The sequence below is a fragment of the Monodon monoceros genome, unplaced genomic scaffold, assembly GCF_005190385.1.
Source record: "Monodon monoceros isolate NGI ecotype Baffin Bay Population unplaced genomic scaffold, NGI_Narwhal_1 Super_Scaffold_14, whole genome shotgun sequence".
Lineage (NCBI taxonomy): Eukaryota > Metazoa > Chordata > Mammalia > Artiodactyla > Monodontidae > Monodon > Monodon monoceros.
This window is the reverse complement of record NW_021703770.1, coordinates 76,317,226-76,334,544: the sequence shown is the minus strand read 5'-3', so window position 1 is coordinate 76,334,544 and position 17,319 is coordinate 76,317,226. Positions and strand designations below refer to the sequence as shown.

Here is a 17,319-nt window from a genome sequence, read left to right as displayed (position 1 = left end):
ACTTAAGAGTTCAAGGTAATGATTAGAAAGATGCTTACAGAACTGAGGAGAAGAATGGATGGACACAGGGAGTTTAACAAAGAGTTAGAAAATTTAAGGGAGAACCAAGCAGAGTTGAAGAATGTAATAGCTGAAATAAAAAATAGGCTAGAAGGAATCAACAGTAGATTATAGGATGCAGAGGAATGGATCAGTGAACTGGAAGACAGAGTAGTGGAAATCACTCAAGCTGAACAGAAAAAACAAAATTTAAATGAGGATAGTTTAAGAGACCTCTGGAACAACATCACATGTACTAACATTATACACATTTGCATTATACACATTTTAGGGGTTCTAGAAGAAGAGAGAGAACTTATTTGAAGAAGTAGTAGCTGAAAACCCTCCTAACCTGGGAAAGGAGAGAGACATCTAGGTCCTGGAAGCACAGAGTCCCAAACAAGATGAAGCCAAAGAGGTCCACACTATAACCTGTAGCAATTAAAATGACAAAAAAATAGAGAATATTAAAATCAGCAAGTGAAAAGTAACTAGTATGTACAAAGGAACTCCCATAAGATTATAAGTTGAGTTTCAGCATAAATTTGCAGGCCAGAGGAGAATGGCACATACATTCAAAGTGATCAAAGGAAAAAACCTGACAACCAAGAGTACTCTACGTGGCAAGGTTTTCATTGAGATTTGAAGGAAAGGCAAAGAGTTTTACAGACAAGCAAAAGCTAATAGAATTCAGCACCACGAAAACAGTTTTACAAGAAATATTAAAGGTACTTCTCTAAGCAAAAAAAGGCCACAACTAAAAATATGAAAATTATGAAAGGAAAAAATAGAAAAAGATATAAATTGGCCCACTTTCAATATATTTCCGAATTGTTTAGATTTAATTATTTTGCCTTCTTTGTGCAGTTTTGAAGTCTAACTGTCTAAGTTCTCTTTTGTTTTCCTTCTTTTTATGTCTGTCCAGCAAAAAGAGGATGTTTTCCTGTTTGTCTCCACCTTGGGCCTCTTTGTGATAGTTTACTTGTAGATGCTGTCCTCATTTTTAGCTGAGATGTAATCTTCTGATTTGTTCTGGACAACTCAGCTTTCCATTGTACCTAATTTAATCAAGGAGACAAGAAAGGCCATTTAAACAATAGACAACGCCTAATTTTAATAGATATGGTCAGGTGGATTTGTAGCTGAAACTGGTAGAAAATTCGCAAGGTGTGTAATTCTCTTTATTTTGCTTTGTCTAGTTTAGAAGTTGTATATTTTTCTTTCTTTTTTGCTTTGGTAAAATAAATCCAGACTTAATAGCTATTAAGAAAACAAACAAAAAAGTTTTTTAGGGGCCTTTAAGAAAATAGCTGTAATTGTTTTATGTTTTCAAGCTGTTATAAATTTCTTGTTTTGTTTAGTTTCTTTTAGGATAGTTGTCATTAAATCAGTAAGTTGTGGATGATGAAGAAAGGAATTTATATAGATTTGGGGCACTTACAAGTATGGTTAAGAACTTCACACGATAGAAAAGCTTTTTTGTTTGACCTCATTCGAGGTCATGTATTACCTGAATGGTTAAGGTTCATGTTAATGCTGGTCCAGTGTCTCAGAAATTTGGATTAAATGTTTTTAAGGTAGGACCCTTTCTATAAAAAAGCTCATTTCAAAACCTCTCCGTGATTTTTAGGGGCTTTAATTTTGTTAGGCATACTTTGAGATATTCGTTGAGCAATACTGAATCCAGTTATTGGCTAAATTAAATGTTCTAAACTCTGATTGTAAGAACCAGTTGCAGGAAGTTATATGAGGATTCCACAGGAAAAGGATTATCTGTTGCTGGCTCTGAAGATGGGGGAGGCCATGTGGAAAGTCATGTAGGCTGGCAGCAGCCCCCAGCTGACTGCCAGCAAAAATTCAGGGACCTCAGTCCAAAAGCTGCAAGGAACTGAATCTTCCACAACCATGCAAGCTGGGAAGAGGACCCTGAGCTCCATACGAGAAGCAGCCAGCCAGCATCTTGATTTACCCTTGGGGAACTCTTGAGTAGAGAACTCAGCCTGCCATTCCTGGACTCTCTAAGTTGGTAGTGATTTGTTACGACGCAGTAGAAAACCCAGTGTAGGGGTATGTCAGCCAGTCTAGGGATGCCCAGTGCCAGTGAGCCAGCTTACCCTTGGATTTTCTCTTCGTAACTTTTGGTATTATACTGAGGTCAGAGTGGGTATCAGCAAATACTAATGGAGTTTTAAAACTTATTTCTACTTCTAATTTAGGTGACTTGAGTTTTACTTTTATTATAGCATATTAAGGTACATTGAGTGATGAGGAAAGAGTTTTGGTATTCTCCTTGGTTTACTTTTTGTTTTATTATTTTTTAAATCCGTGGTTGTCTTTACCTAGAAAAGAAATTGAGAAAAACTATTTTTATTGAAGCTCAGTTGTTCTGGAATGGGATTGGCAGACTGTAGCTTGCAGGCGACGTCAAGCCCCTTACCTGTCTTTGCAAATGAAGATTGATTGGAACGCAACCACCCTCACTGGCTTATGTGTTGTCTGTGGTGGTTCTCTAAGTCTTGAATATACATTATTAAAAGAAATCTATCCAGGGGACTTCCCTGGCGGTCCAGTAGTTAAGACTCCACCCTTCCAATGCAGAGGACGCACGTTTGATCCCTTGTCGGGGAACTAAGATCCCACATGCCACACAGTACAGCCAAAAAAAACCCCCAAAAATCCAGCCACATCTGATTACCAGGATTGTGTAGACTAGTTTGTACCTCTTACTCTACTCAAATAATGGAAAGTGTATTAAAATTAATAAAATTCTATAAACTCTGTGTGTCTGGAGTCCCTAAGACCATCTCCAGATTTAGTGATTTGTTGGGAGGAATCATTGGGCTTGGAAGTTGTTATACTTGAGGCTAAGGTTTATTACAGCAAATGATCCCAAGCACAGTCCACAGGGGAAAGGTGTGTCAGGAGCATTTGGGGGAACCAGCCATGAGCTTCCAAGAGTGCTCACCCAGAAGGCTGCACAGGACACGCTTAGTCCTCGAGCAATGACTGTGGCAGCGTGTGCAGAGTGTAGTAAGCTCACTGGTCCCTGGTGGGGTTTGGTCATGCTGGTAACCATGCTTGGTGACTGACTGTAGTGACCAAACCCAGTCCCTCAGAAGGAAAGCTGTGCTCACCATAAATTACATGGTTTGCAGAGACCGTCTATAGACAGAATAGTACAGTGTGGCCAAGGTACTGAGTGTGCAAAATGCTTCTACCAATTTGAATATCCCAAGAGATCAGTTCTCAGGTGCCAGTGAAGGGCCAGTGAGGAAAGCAGCCCTTCTGAGTGCACGTGGTTGGTTCAGCTCGACCGCTGACTTAACACTCCTGCACACTCCATAGTAAGTGTTCAGAAACATCCACAAAACTTTTGCTGGTTGTCAGTGTTCTGCTATACAGTGTTTTATATATATAGTTTCATGTATATATAAAATATTCTGCTAGTTCAACTATATTTCAGATATGTTCTTTTAGTGAATTGATTATTTTGTCAGCATTATCTTTATTTTTCAAGTAAGAAAACCTACATGACTTCATGAATCAAGCCCAGCATAACTTTATAGTATCATGGGTCTTTAAAACTTCACCAAGATAAACATTGTTTTGTTTGAATTTACAGTTTAAACCAAGTATCTTCTTAAGAGTGGACTACTTTGTTGTTTCTAGCTTTTAGAGACTGAAACAACCTGGCACTTCTTTTTCATAGTTCATGTTCTTGCATGAATGTTAAAGAGTAATCATTTTCAGAGCTGACTTATCTCCATAATATTGTTTTAGCTCATTGTGGTCAATAAAATTCCCAACAGTATGTTAAACATTATCTTTTAGTTATTGAAATAATGATGAAATGAGCATTATAAAACATTACACCTTTAAAAATCCTTGATATTAATATAAAGTGCTTGCTGTATCACCTTTATTGACCCTCATGTTATGGAAAAATACACAGGACAAATTTCTTCTTTAGAGAGAATTCATTTTGCCTTTCTTCACTTCAGTAGCTGTTGAAATTAAATATGTGGACATATATATGTATGTGTATCTGTGTGTGTGTATATATGTTTTCCTCCATTCTTTTGGCTGGCATTATTTTCTAGACAGAGCCTGGTGTAGTGTGTTTAGAATCCTGTGTGGATAGTGGGGATTCCTGAGATTATTCACTTAATTTGTTGTGTGACTCTGGACGACTACATATAAATCATTTTATCTTCCTCTGTTTCAGTTTACCTAGTTTGCCCTCTTTCATCATGTTATATAAGATGTGGTCAGATGCTACCTGCCTGAAGTCTGATTGGGACCTTTTCAGCTAACCTCTGAAATAATTACTTTTAATTAATTAATTATTTTTTGGCTGCATTGGGTCTTCATTGCTGCGCGCAGGCTTTCTCTAGTTGTGGCGAGTTGGGGCTACTCTTTGTTGCGGTGCGCGGGCCTCTCATTGTGGTGGCTTCTCTTGTTGCGGAGCACGGGCTCTAGGCACATGGGCTTCAGTAGTTGCAGCATGTGGGCTCAGTAGTTGTGGCTTGCAGGCTCTAGAGCGCAGGCTCAGTAGTTGTGGTGCATGGGCCTAGTTGCTCTGCAGCATGTGGGATCTTCCTGGACCAGGGCTCGAACCCGTGTCCCCTGCACTGGTAGGCGGATTCTTAACCACTGCGCCACCGGGGAAGTCCCTAAAATAATTGCTTTTAGATTTTCTTTACAGTGAGTGTTTTTGGCTTCACTGAATTGTGAACAAGTAGCTAGATACAAATGTCTAAAGAGCAGAATCTATATTTTATTAATCTTTATAGTCCTCCTGTTGTCCAACACTGAGCCTTGCCGTTTCCTGGTTTCAAACCCAAAGCAAACAAGGAGTGTGTGACTTTGATAGTCAATCAGAAGTGCAGCTAGGAGCAGACTTGGGCATCACAGGTTTGAGACCAGCCAGCAGCCTTGTAAGTGGTGGGAAAGGAAGCCCATCTGGCACATGCAGAACTGTATACGTCCAAGTCCAAAATAATGGTTATCCACGAGAATAATTGTGAGTTGTCAAGAAAATATTAAACTCTCTTCAGCATATGATATTTTAGAAGATAGAAGTAGAAGAAATTATGGAAAACTACAGCCTCCTCCTAGAGATCACAGTATGGAAGGATGTATTAAAGGCCCCTGAGAAATCTCAGCACTTAATTTTATTCAACCATGTTTATTCAAATGGATTTGACTATGGAGCTCCCTTTTCTCTGAATGCCTGTTAACACCTCCTGGAACCCATGTTTGGAGGGTACACCTTAGGCCCTGTGAGGCTGTGTAGTTGCTTTTCAGTGTTCTTGCTTTTGTTTATTCCCTTGTTCCTTAGGGCACTTACCTGGCTTGTTTCCTTTGAAGCCTTCTTTCTACCTTCTCTAGGATCCTCCCTCCATTTCTTACAACCCATCTCCCCCCCCCCCCCCCCCCATTCTGCATTGTGTAGGATTTTATTTTGTTTTAGTTTAGTTTAGTTTTTTTAAATTGAAGTGTGGTTGCTGTACAATATTATATAAGTTACAGGTATACGATGTAGTGATTCACAGTTTTTAAATGGTATACTCCATTTATAGTTATCATAAAATATTGGCTATATTCCCCGTGCTGTACAGTATATCCTTATAGCTTATTTTAAACCTAATAGTCTGTGTAGGATTTTAATTCTTTGCCTTGAATAAAAGCAAAGCCTGACTCATAACCAGCAACAACCTGTGTCTTGCCTCTGGTTCTGTTTGCACAAATGAACAGATTAATCTTTTTGAGTATGCTGTCCTTTTTGCTTCCCTGTTAATTTTGAAGCCCCAGTTTTGAGTGTAGGTTTGAGTTGGATGCCCCTTAGCCTCCAGCTGACCAGGGATATGTGTGCCACCCCTGCCTGGGTCTGCCAGAAGGCCGTGTTGCAGAAAGACGTGGGCTGTGTCTCTCTCTGAACATATTTGAAACAGAGAGAATGGTCAGACAGGTTGTGTCACAGACTGCATCCATATTCCAGTCATATACTGTCTTCCTTGGAGGAAGGGTGCTTTTCTTTCTTCTCCTGTACTCACCCGCTGGGCCATGTGGTTCTGGTTCTGGGCGGGGCCCTCCTGGACCTGGGCCTGCAGGCAGGCGCTTCTCCACGCTCAGCTGCTACTCAGTGAACTTTGACTGACCCAGCAGGTTCCTTCTTGAGTGCTGCAGTTTCTCTTTCTTGCTGTTTGTCTTAGGATGAGCCTTTGCCCTGCTGTTTCTCATTTCCTCCTTGGGCTCCTCAGAGCAGGCACTTTGGACGTTAAGATGAGGTGGAATGGTGCTTTTGTGAACCCGTAAGATGAGGTGGAATGGTGCTTCTGTGAACCCATGTTGGTGTTCTGTCGTTCTCATTGGGCTGGAATTGGAGGTTGGAAACATTTGGTTTGGGGAAGGCAAGCCAAGTGGTTTACAGAGGTGTATGTAACCATGGGTGTAGCTTGTTAAACCTGTTAACCTCAGAAAATATTTTTTTTCTTGAATGTGTGAGAAAATCTGTAGCTTTTGTTTCCCTCTTACTAGCTGGCAGTGCTTTTCATGGATAAAGTTTCAGTCACAAAAAGCTCACCGAGTAAACAGTGAAAGTGTATCCCCTATCAGTACTTTAAGACTCTGTTGTCTAGAATTTTGTTGCTTTTATTGAGTTTTAATCCCAGAAGAAAATAAAATACTGTTAGCAGCTGGGATTCTGATACACTCCTTCCATTCTTGGTGGTTTTGCTGTCCTTTTTCACACAACCAGTGTAGTTCTTGATAAATAGCCAGTGAACAGCCCACTGTTAATTACGGAGTGTGTGTGTGTGAGTGTGTGTGTTACGATTCCACGGGAATTTAAAGACCACACAGATAAGGATTCTGGTGTCCCAGCCCCGCCCCCAGTACATCCACTGCACCCAGAATGATTTCTGATATTGACACACAGCAGCATTCAACTACTTTGTTAAACGAATGAATTCCATTTTATAATTATGAGTGGAAATGAGAGCATTTGCTAACTAAATTTGTTGGCTTATCAGCTACCAGTACTCTTCATTCCCCTTAATTTTTAAGAGCGCTCTTGGTTTTGGCGCTGTTACTTGTCACGGCTGCCATGGCGTACCTTCTTCAGCATATTTGCTGTTGCCCCCACCTTTTTTTTTTTTGCGGTAGGCGGGCCTCTCACTGTTGTGTCCTCTCCCGTTGCGGAGCACAGGCTCCAGACGCGCAGGCTCAGCGGCCATGGCTCACGGGCCCAGCCGCTCCGCGGCATGTGGGATCCTCCCAGACCGGGGTACGAACCCGTGTCCCCTGCATCGGCAGGCGGACTCTCAACCACTGCGCCACCAGGGAAGCCCCTGCCCCCACCTTTTAACCTTCTTAAAAACATTCAGTGGTGGTTGTTAGATTTAAAAGCTTCTCAGCAGGCAGGACCTTATACTTCTATTGTTCTTTCCTTAAAATTCCCCTGGCTGTTCTCATTTGTACTGAGTTGAAGAAAGGGAGGCCGAACCAGGATAAACATGGTGAACTGGTCATAGCCTGGCCCTCGCTGATCCTCCCAGGGCAGGTCTGGGCTGGCCAGTAATTGGGTGGGAAGCCTCGGAGAGCAGAGGCAGTGCTGTCGGGTGTGGTCCTGCCACTTTGCAGGGCTAGCAGGCGCACAAGGTGCTTCCCTGGCCCCACTGGGGATGCCTTCTTGCCTGGGCTGAGACCAGGGCTCGAGGCTTGTGTTTTTGTTTGAGCTGTTTTCTGTCCTGTAATTGGTTATCTCAAGGAATGATTTTAGTTTAGTTACCATCTTCCTTTTGTTTTACCAGCTGGGTGAGTATTTAGCTACAGAGGCGTCATCTCAAAATGAAGAGGTTATCATTTATTATTGATATTCCACTGTTGCTCTTGGTGTGACCTTTCTATAAAGTTTAGAATTAAAAGCTTTAATTTCTGAAAGTTAGAGTGGTGTTTCATCTGGCTGATTGGTTTCATTTGCTTTACCCCAGAGGGTCGGCTTAATCTTGCAGTTAACTTCTTAACTTTGTTAGTGGATGCAATTTTTATCCAGGAGGACCCTACACGTGTAGACGTTTCTACATGGATTTAGATAAAGATTTGATTTATAGGAATTAGGACGTTTCAGTTCAGGGGTAGCTCTTTACTTACAAAACCCTTTCCTGACCATTTCATGAAGAAAATTTGTAGATGGGATTATAGGTAGTAACTTCAGCTTAAAGAGTATCAGATGAATTGCATAGAATATGATGCTAATTAATTTTTTAAATTAAAAATTTATGATACTTATTTAAAATCTATTTTTTAAAGAAAAAGACAGTGATATTGTTGAATATCCACCTATTCAGAAAATTGTAGAATTTTTTTATTCCTGGTTTTCCAGCTGATTACAGCTCACATTTTATCCTTGTGAGCTGTGTGCTTCCCGTTTTATCCTTGCTCTCCCCATTGCTCAGATGTTGTATGCACTGCCAGATAACTGGCAGATTTTAAGGGAGAGACAGTGGAGTCTTTTTATCATCTTGGCTGCACGGTATTATAGATTATTAAAATAAAGAATCCCTAAAAGTAATGGAAGTCGTGGAGCCATTGTGATTCCTACCATACAGTCTGTGGGAGGTTGTCTACGATGAGGTGGAAGTCATAAATGCACCTTAACTGGGTTCAAGGAGCCCAGAAATTAGAGTGCTGGCGGCCAGCTTGTCCTCATGCGTGTCCTCCATGAGGGCATCTTACAGGTCAATACCTTGGATTGTTTCTTCTCCAGTGGCCTCTTTGCCAAGCAGCTGAATTTCCAGCCTCCTGCTAGGTGGCTCTCTGTGTCTGTGCTAGTCCTGTGATCGTTTAAAACTCCCTGTATTCCAAAGAATTACCTTCTTTCTGCTGTTCTTTGCTCTTGAATGTGTCCTCTATTTCAATTGGTAGCACCACTATCTTGACTGTCCTGAAATTTGGCCTTTCCTAGTGCGTTACTTTAACCAACTGATTCTTAATCTGAAGTATTTTCAGTAGTGGTGTTTGGTTACCAAACAGTTTTAGAATAATAATTATTAAAGTAGTAGGCTGGGAATGAATTAACACTTGCCAGTGTGCTGAATTACTTTCAGCACATTAAAACGCTATAGTAACTGAATTTGCTAGAGCACTTCATCAGTGGGGCTGGGAATGGAAACAAGTCTGAAGGCATGGACTTCATCACTGACTCAGAGCAGTCACTGGTACCAAGAAGCCACATTGGAAGGATGTGAGTGAATTTGCGCCAGTTCATCATTATTCCAAGAAATAAATTTAGAACCTATTTCGCATTGATGATGGGTCATTTGATTTATCTTTTTGTAAGAGAACGTGTGTGCTCTCTCTACACACACACCCAATCTGTAGGGTTATGTTGCTATTGTCTCTTGCCTCCCAACATGAACTCTAAACTTCCATTTGTCTAGACTTGTCAGTGTATCTTGAATATCCATGGTACTTTGCTGCCTTATGTGCTTTCTTTTCTCTTTTCTCATCTTTATCTGTTAAGAATTTTTAAGAAATATCTCTTTATTTGATTTCAGGGTCTTTATGGAACTCTGTCTCATTAAACTTTCTCTTTTGCGTAACCCCTTACACGTAGTGTGTAGTGAATACGTATTTGTTTAATGGGACACTTTCTGTGCTTGGAGATATTTAGCAGATAGTTAATCTTCTTAGATGCAAGTAACAGAGAACAAACGTAGCTAGTGTAATAGGAAGAGTAAATTTTTTGGAATTACGCTAGTATATCCTGTGGAATCTAAGGTAAAGCTGAAGGGTGAACTGAGCCGCAGGGAGATCAGGGAACCTCACTAGCAGGAACTCACGGATCTTTCCTTTAGAGATTTGTCAGTAGTGTGTCTCAGCTTCTACCTGTCAGACTCTGTATTTCTCAATTCAAGATCTGCAGAATCTGCTTGCCTCAGATCTGGTCAGTTGCCTACCTAAGGCCAGTCATAGTAGACACATGACTGTTCAGACATGGGAGGCCATCCCTGTGGCTGCTTGGAGGTGGATGGCTGTCCCCCGGTAGAAAGGCAGTTGTTCTCTGAAAGGAGGGGTCAGAAATAAATTGTAACGGATGTCCCCTACAGTGGTATTTCTGACTTGTGGAAACTGAGCCAGTATGGGTTTGGTAGATTGCAGGTGACTTCAGCTGTGGTCAGGTTAGGGTGTTGTCCTTGCCTTTGCTGACTGATTTCATAGGAACTACTCGCTCATGTCTTAATCTTGTCATTTGTGATACTTAATCACTAATTCAGGAGACTCCTAGTTCTGAAGTTCATTGGGTCAGAGGAGGGGAAAAGAGTCATAATACTAATAATTTTGTTATGTTTTAAACATTAGCAAATTATGATCATAGCTACATAGTCACTCTGGTTCTGTGAATTTGCCCACTGCAGTATTTTTTCTACTGCAAGGGATCCTAATTTTCTCTTCTGTATTATTTCTGTAAATGGGCTGTAAACCTGAAGGAAGTAATTGTGTATGAAAATTTTCAGAGGGCACCAGTTGGTTAGCTTTCCAAAGAAAGAAGGAGAAAGTCAGCCTCTCCGTCTGTCTCTCTGTGTCTTTCTCTCTCTGTCTCTCGTATTTTGCTATGGCAGCCTGAGCAGACCAGTACAGAGGGCGGTGCTGAGAAGCGTGGTGCTGCTGGAACAAATATCTTAAAATGTGGAAGTGGCTTTGGAACTGGCTGTGGGTAGATGCTGGGAGAGTTTTGAGGTGCACAGAAGCAAAAACCGGGATTGCTGTGAAGGGACTGCTAAAGATGATTCTGGTGACAACTGAGAAAGAAGAGAAATGATTATATTTTTGATACATTTGGTTAAATAATATATTAATTTCATCTGTTTCTTTTTATTTTCTTAATATGGCTACTAGAAAATTTAAAATTACATAACTTTCTTTCATTGGGCAACACTGAAATAGAGCTAACATGTATGAACATGGATAAATATAAAAAAAAGATAATATTGATAGAAAAGTAGGTCATTCAGAGCTGTGTTCACAGGATACCGTTTAAAAATTTTATATAAAGTTTTGGGCTTCCCTGGTGGCGCGGTGGTTGAGAGTCCGCCTGCCGATGCAGGGGACACGGGTTCGTGCCCCGGTCCGGGAAGATCCCACATGCTGCGGAGCGGCTGGGCCCATGAGCCATGGCCGCTGAGCCTGCGTGTCTGGAGCCTGTGCTCCACAACAGGAGAGTCCACAACAGTGAGAGGCCCGCGTACCACAAAAAAAAAAAAAAAAATTATATAAAGTTTAAAAGCTTGCAAAATAATACTATACAGTATTTATGTGTGTGTGTGGTAGAAAAAGGATAAAAACAGGATGTTAGTGAAATGCCAAATTCAGGAGAGAGTTTACAGGAAGAGAGATACAGGAAATTACAACCGCATCATTAAAAAAACTGAAGAAAAATTTGTATTGTGTTAATACTTGATGAAGGGTGATTGGGTAATGAAAACATATATTTTTTATTTTACTTTTCCATGTACTTAAATTATTTCATAATAAATAGTAAGTATCTCTAATTCTTGATATATTTCTAGTAGAATTTTTCCATTTAACTAAGCGATGGGAGAGCCAGTGGAGTAACTTGTGCAACTGCAAAACAATAAAATAGCTGCACTGTGATTGAGAACCAAGTCTTTCTTGGTCCAAAACTCATAGCCCTCCTTTCTCATTAACCAGATTCTACAGTATAAAGGTAAAGTGTAAACTGAAGCTTCCGAACATGCAGGCTCCTCTGACCTGTCTTTGATTCTTCCCTTCTCCTCTCATCCCAGGTACATGCACCTCCGCATCCCTGCACACAGACACACCATGCACGAGCATTCATGCACACGTGTGCACATGTGCACACCATCTTTGTGAAAGAATGTGAGTTCCTTACTGTCAGGCTGGAGCTAAGACAGCTAGTGTCTGGTGAGCTGTAGTTCCTCTCTGTGTCCATGTGAGGAAAGTTCCTCCACGTTCATCAGGATTTCAGGCTTGGGGGAGCAGTTCTAAAATAAAATGTGCTGAAGTGTTGCCTTTTGCTCTCTTTTGCTAAAGATATTTGTTATGGCCTTTTGCTTCCTGTTAGAAATTAGAAATGCCTATGTGAAGAATACATGGTTTCCTTTGCTGGTTAAGGCATTAGTTGTCTTTTTGATTGGCTGCTGAAGACATTATTTGTTGTCTTCCTCGTTGTCCTTTACATAGAGATCCTCTTAGGAATCAAGAAAAAAAACTTTCCAGAAAATAAATACAAAATTTAAAAATACAAAATTTAAAGCATTTACCAAATGCTTAATGTGTTAGATGTGATTATTTCTCCAAATTGAAGATGAGGAAACAGGCATGGGAAAGTTAAATAAATTGCTTAAGATAACCTGCTGTTGAGGGCAGGGCTGAGCTTGAGATGATGTTGGGGTCATGTCTGTGCAATCTCTTTTTTCTCAAATCCAATCCACTTTTCTGTCTCTTCCCACCTGAATACAGGTTTAATGTTGGTGATATTTGTAAGGTTCCAACCTGAACCTTGTCTTCTTACTTTTACATAATTTCCACGGACAGTCTTTTCTAACTCTCATACCTTCATGCACTGTTTCTGTTCTTATGATTCCTGAACTTATATCTCCGTGTCATATCCCTTTCTTAAAGCTCCAGACCCATAGAGCCGCTGCCTCTTGGTCAGTTTTACCTCACCTATTTCATAGGCATTGCAATATTAACATATCAAAGCCATATTTAGTATTAGCAACTATCCCTCTGCAGATATATTGGACATATAATATTTCCTGAATTCCCGTTCTTGATAAATGCACCTCTCTTGTTGCTCAAACCAGGTGCTTGGGGTCTCCTTTGACTCTGCTTTCACTTTCATTTCTAACATCTGGGAGTCCTTAAGTATTTTTATATCTCCTTCCTTATGTTCTTTCTAGTCCACTTGTCTCTACTCCCACTTCCCTCACATCTTCTTTGTCTCTTGCTTTAATTATGGAAGAGTCTTCTAGCTAGCCGCTTTCCCTACTTGCCCATAGCAGAGTCAGTTCTTCAGAATGTTGTTTGGATGATCATTCCATACCAACATGTGACTTGGTTAGCCCCTGTTAAAACTGCCCGTGGCTCCCCCAGTGCCTCGGAATAAAGCTGCATGCCCTGCTCTGGTCTGCAAGGTGTTCAACAGCTCTCTCTCTTCTGCTGCTTGTAGATGTTCCTGCATGTGCTCTGTTCTCTCTGGCCTCATATTTGTGGTCTTCCTGTTCCTAGCCCCGAATGTACTTCCTTCTCTCTCTGCCTAATAACCTACACTTAGCATTCAGCTTTAGGTGGCAGATCCTGATTCAGGTGGTAGTCCTTTCCTTCTTCCCTTCTCCCTGTGCCCCACCTGGCTTTGTTTTCCTCTTGTTCCCATAGAGCCTGAACAACACTTCAATCGCAGTACTTCCACCACATTGTTTTATGACTATTTCATTTTGACCTCTCCATCCCCACAAAGCCCTGTGTCCCCTTTGCTTCTGCATGTGAGTCCCCAGAACAGGCCATGTGTAGCTGGTTATTGGTTGACATTTTTCTAGGACAGTGGTTCTCAACTGGGGATGATTTTGTCCCCCAGAGGACATTTGGCAATGCCTGGAGACATATTTGATAGTCATGATTGGTGGGGCAGTGCTAATACATTTAGTGGGTAGTGGCCAGGGATGCTGCTAAACACCCTACAGTGCACAGGACAGGACCCCACGTTATCCAGTGTGAAATGGCAACAGTGCTGAGGTTGAGAAGCCCTGCTCTAGCAGGAAGCGCAAAACTTGAGAGTACTAAAATAAAAGACATTCCATAACAAAAAGATGAAATTAAATTTGGAGTTCTCAAGTAATATATAAAACTTTTCAGTGTTGAGGAACTTAATTTTCAATGTAAACGACCCTGGTTCTTTTTGTGGCCTATTGTTAATATTTATTCGGAAGCTGTGTTTGGGGGGAAACGTGACCCTTGAGCTTATTAATGGGTTAGCAGTATTTAGTAATTAAACACTTTAGTAATGCAGTAATGTAGGCATGCAACTGAGATTGTGAAAAGGATAGTGGAACTAAGCTCTTCTTTTGAGACTTTTTTTCATTTACTTTTTTGTATTCTAAATGTGCCTGGTAACAGGTGACTACCCAAGCTGGTTTTTGGAGGAGATGTGGGGATGGGTGATGTCCTTTTTAAGCTCTTAAAAAGGTTTTAACTATAAAATCCTCAAAAAAGGCCAAATGTGGTAAACCTTTTGCCTTGTGTGTAGATTAGGAAATGATGAAAACCATAGTGCTAACCAACCTCCACACACGCACACACCCACACCCATGCACACACCCACACCCATGCACACACATATCCCCACAAATGATAACCCTCACCCACTTGTATCCTCTTCACTTGTTCTAGCCAAGTGCCTGCTATAATGCCAGTGACACAGTCCATGCTGACCATCAGTAGAAAGGGCGCCTTATGAGGGTCCCCATAGCTACACCATGAATTGACCGGGTAGAGAATCCATTCAACTAAATGTACAATTTACATTTAGTAAATTTAAAATTTAGTGTAGGTATTAAATTAGGAGGGGCTACTGATATACTGGAAAATTAGAATGTTGAAGGATAAATTGTTGCTGACATTAGAACAATACGGGACTGACTTGCAAAACCAAGTAATGGGAAAATAAAATACCTACCACACTTGAAAGTTTTAAGATGTGTCTGGGCAAAGACAGCAAACATTACAGAAGAATGTTTTCATTCTTTTCTCCAGGATTGGCTGTTGATATGACTTCTGTTTTATAATCTGGTTTTCAAAAAAAATTCTTATTTGGTAGTTCAGAAATTTGAGTAAAAGAAAGAATAGGAAATGTTAGGAAGAAGACTCAGTGATTCATTCTTTAAGTAGTTCCTGTTGATATTAGCAATTTCAAATTAGCCTCTTGAAAATATAATATTGTATTGGAATTGTGTGGGAAAAGTCCATTTTTCATCTTTATCATTGGAGACTTCTTTGTTAAATTAAGTGGTTTACACCTGAAGAGGCAATTTTCTTTATAGTTGGCTTTTAACAAATAGTGAATATTATTTACCCCACATTAAAATTCAAAATCAAAACAATACTTTTTTTCCAATAGGTGTTAGATTACAATGACTAATGGCTATTCAGGTTGGTGTTAGGAGTTCAGTTTTTGAAACTGACACATGTGCGGCACATTTCTTTTAGTTTATTGAAGGAAGATTGAGATATTTGTACTGAATTTGGTGGATTCTGTGAGATAGTGCCTGGCTTACAATTGATTTAATCTCTTGTCTTTGGGTATATGGCTTACTTAGTTTGGATTTTGTGTCAAAATAGAAGTTTAAGCTACAGATACTATATCTGCAAAGTTATTTCAATGAATATAGTCATAAGGGAATACAATAATAGGCATGTATAAATGTGAATTTTAATAAAGAGGCCTCCAAATTTAATTGCATTTCTCTTAATTTTTTTTTTTTCAGACAAATCCTACAGAAATTTTAGAGTATTCATCAGATAGTGAAAAAGATGATGAGTCAGAGAATGTCTTGTTCATTGATTCAGAATCCTCTCACAAATACCACGTGGATTTCGGATCAGATGGAAAACAGGTTATGGAGAGACCGATAAACCCTAGGGTAAAATCTACAGAGGCCATTTTGCATACACCTCAGAAAGAGACAAAGCTTCCCAAGACTCCAGAAAATTCAGCAAAGAAGAAGAAGCTTTTAAGGTTATATTGCACCTTTTTAAATACTTTTTTTAAAAAAAGTTTTTCTCTTCCTTAAAAAGCCCAAATACCTACAATGTTAATTTAAAAATACTTATTTACTTGGGAAGGAAGATTGACAGAATAGAATTATAATTCTGATAAGCAGTTATGGAGTCCTAATTTCTGGAGATTGTTTATGGAATTGTTCATCCAAGTTGAGCATTCACTGTTTCAGTCATAACCAGCTTATGTGACTGCTTTCCTTAATGGAGATTGGTTGTTTGGGTTTATCAGATTTTATTGAGCACCCGTGTTCCAAGTGCTATCTTAGACAATTAAGACAAGTAAATGACTGTTCCTGTTTTTGAGTAAATTATGTCTAAAAGAGAGAAATAGAAATATAGACTATTGAGATTACTTTTGTGATTGTGGTTGGCCAGGGAAACACTTAGAGATGCAAAGACTTACGGGCAAGGATTCATGGGCAAGAAACTGGCTGGTGTGTGTGTGAAGAACCATAGGGGCCAGGTCACGGAGGGCCCAGCAAGACGTGTGAAGGGGCCTGGGGTGTGCCATGTAGGGGGACGTGTCCCAACCCTGCGTTGTACATCATCTCTTTGTGTTTTAAATAAGAACAAAACAGTGAAAACAAAACCCCAGTGAAAGTGAGAAGGAGAACTTGTGGGAAACAGTGCCACAAAAGCAGACTCAGTGGACAGTTTCAAGGAAAAAGGAGTATAGTAGAAAGTGTAAACATGGCGATGAAGAACAGGGTTTTAGATCTGTTTAGGGTATGTCTGCGTCAAGGAGGGCAAGTACGATGCACACCAAGGAGAGCCCAATAACAGTGTCGGACAGTGTTGGTGGACTGGTCGGGGAGGAGGCGAGGGGCTCGAGTTGTGGAGATGGTGCTGTGACCCCTCTGCTAGAAGCTGGGATTCAAGGCAGGAGAGGGGTGGGGAGTTTAGGTTGCAAGTTTGATCAGGCTTGATTGGGATCCATTGTCTAAAGAGATCTCAGAGAAAAGGTGAGATGGATTTAGAGAATAATAGGGAAGACCCAGTGGAGGCAGAGAGGTTAGGAATAATTACTCTCAGTGTCCAGGAAAGGAAGTGGGAGAGGGAGGCCTGTCTTGAATAAAGGAGTGGAGAGGAGAGTAAAAGGATGTGACCGAGTCTAGTGGGATGGACATAGCATGGTGAGTCAATTGATGCCTGTTCACTGTATTTTTTTTTTTTTAACATAAAACAAGACAGAAGGCCTTATGCCCGAAGTGAAGAAGTTACAGCCTCAAATGAATATGGTGATGGTTTGTAATAGTCTCTGGAGAAAACAGGAAAGGAAGCAAATTAAAGGGATTCGAATGTCTTTGTTGAAGTTGATCCTTTGCAATTAGAGAAGGTCATGTTCCCAACCCTGTTGGGGGCCTGCTGTGTGCCAAGCACTGTTTCATGTCCTGGAGGCACAGCAGTGAACAAAGGCAGTGAAAGCTCTACCTGTCCTGAGGGGAAGGCTGATGA

At 40.5% G+C, this 17,319-nt stretch overlaps 1 protein-coding gene across 10 annotated transcripts in view; it reads left to right on the top strand.

The window, feature by feature from the left end:
- The window catches only part of SPIDR (scaffold protein involved in DNA repair), a 384,011-nt gene that overhangs the window by 100,242 nt on the left and 266,450 nt on the right, over positions 1–17,319 (top strand). For 8 of the 10 annotated variants that reach the window (XR_003793585.1, XR_003793584.1, XM_029223063.1 and 5 more), the window contains exon 6: positions 15,570–15,820. The exons of the other annotated variants lie outside the window; for them this stretch is intronic. Coding sequence is in view for 6 of the 8 variants with exons in the window: in XM_029223063.1 (XP_029078896.1) it covers positions 15,570–15,820 (251 nt within the window). In the remaining 2 variants the exon portion in view is untranslated. The remainder of the gene's footprint in view (positions 1–15,569; positions 15,821–17,319) is intronic. 10 annotated transcript variants of the gene reach the window in all.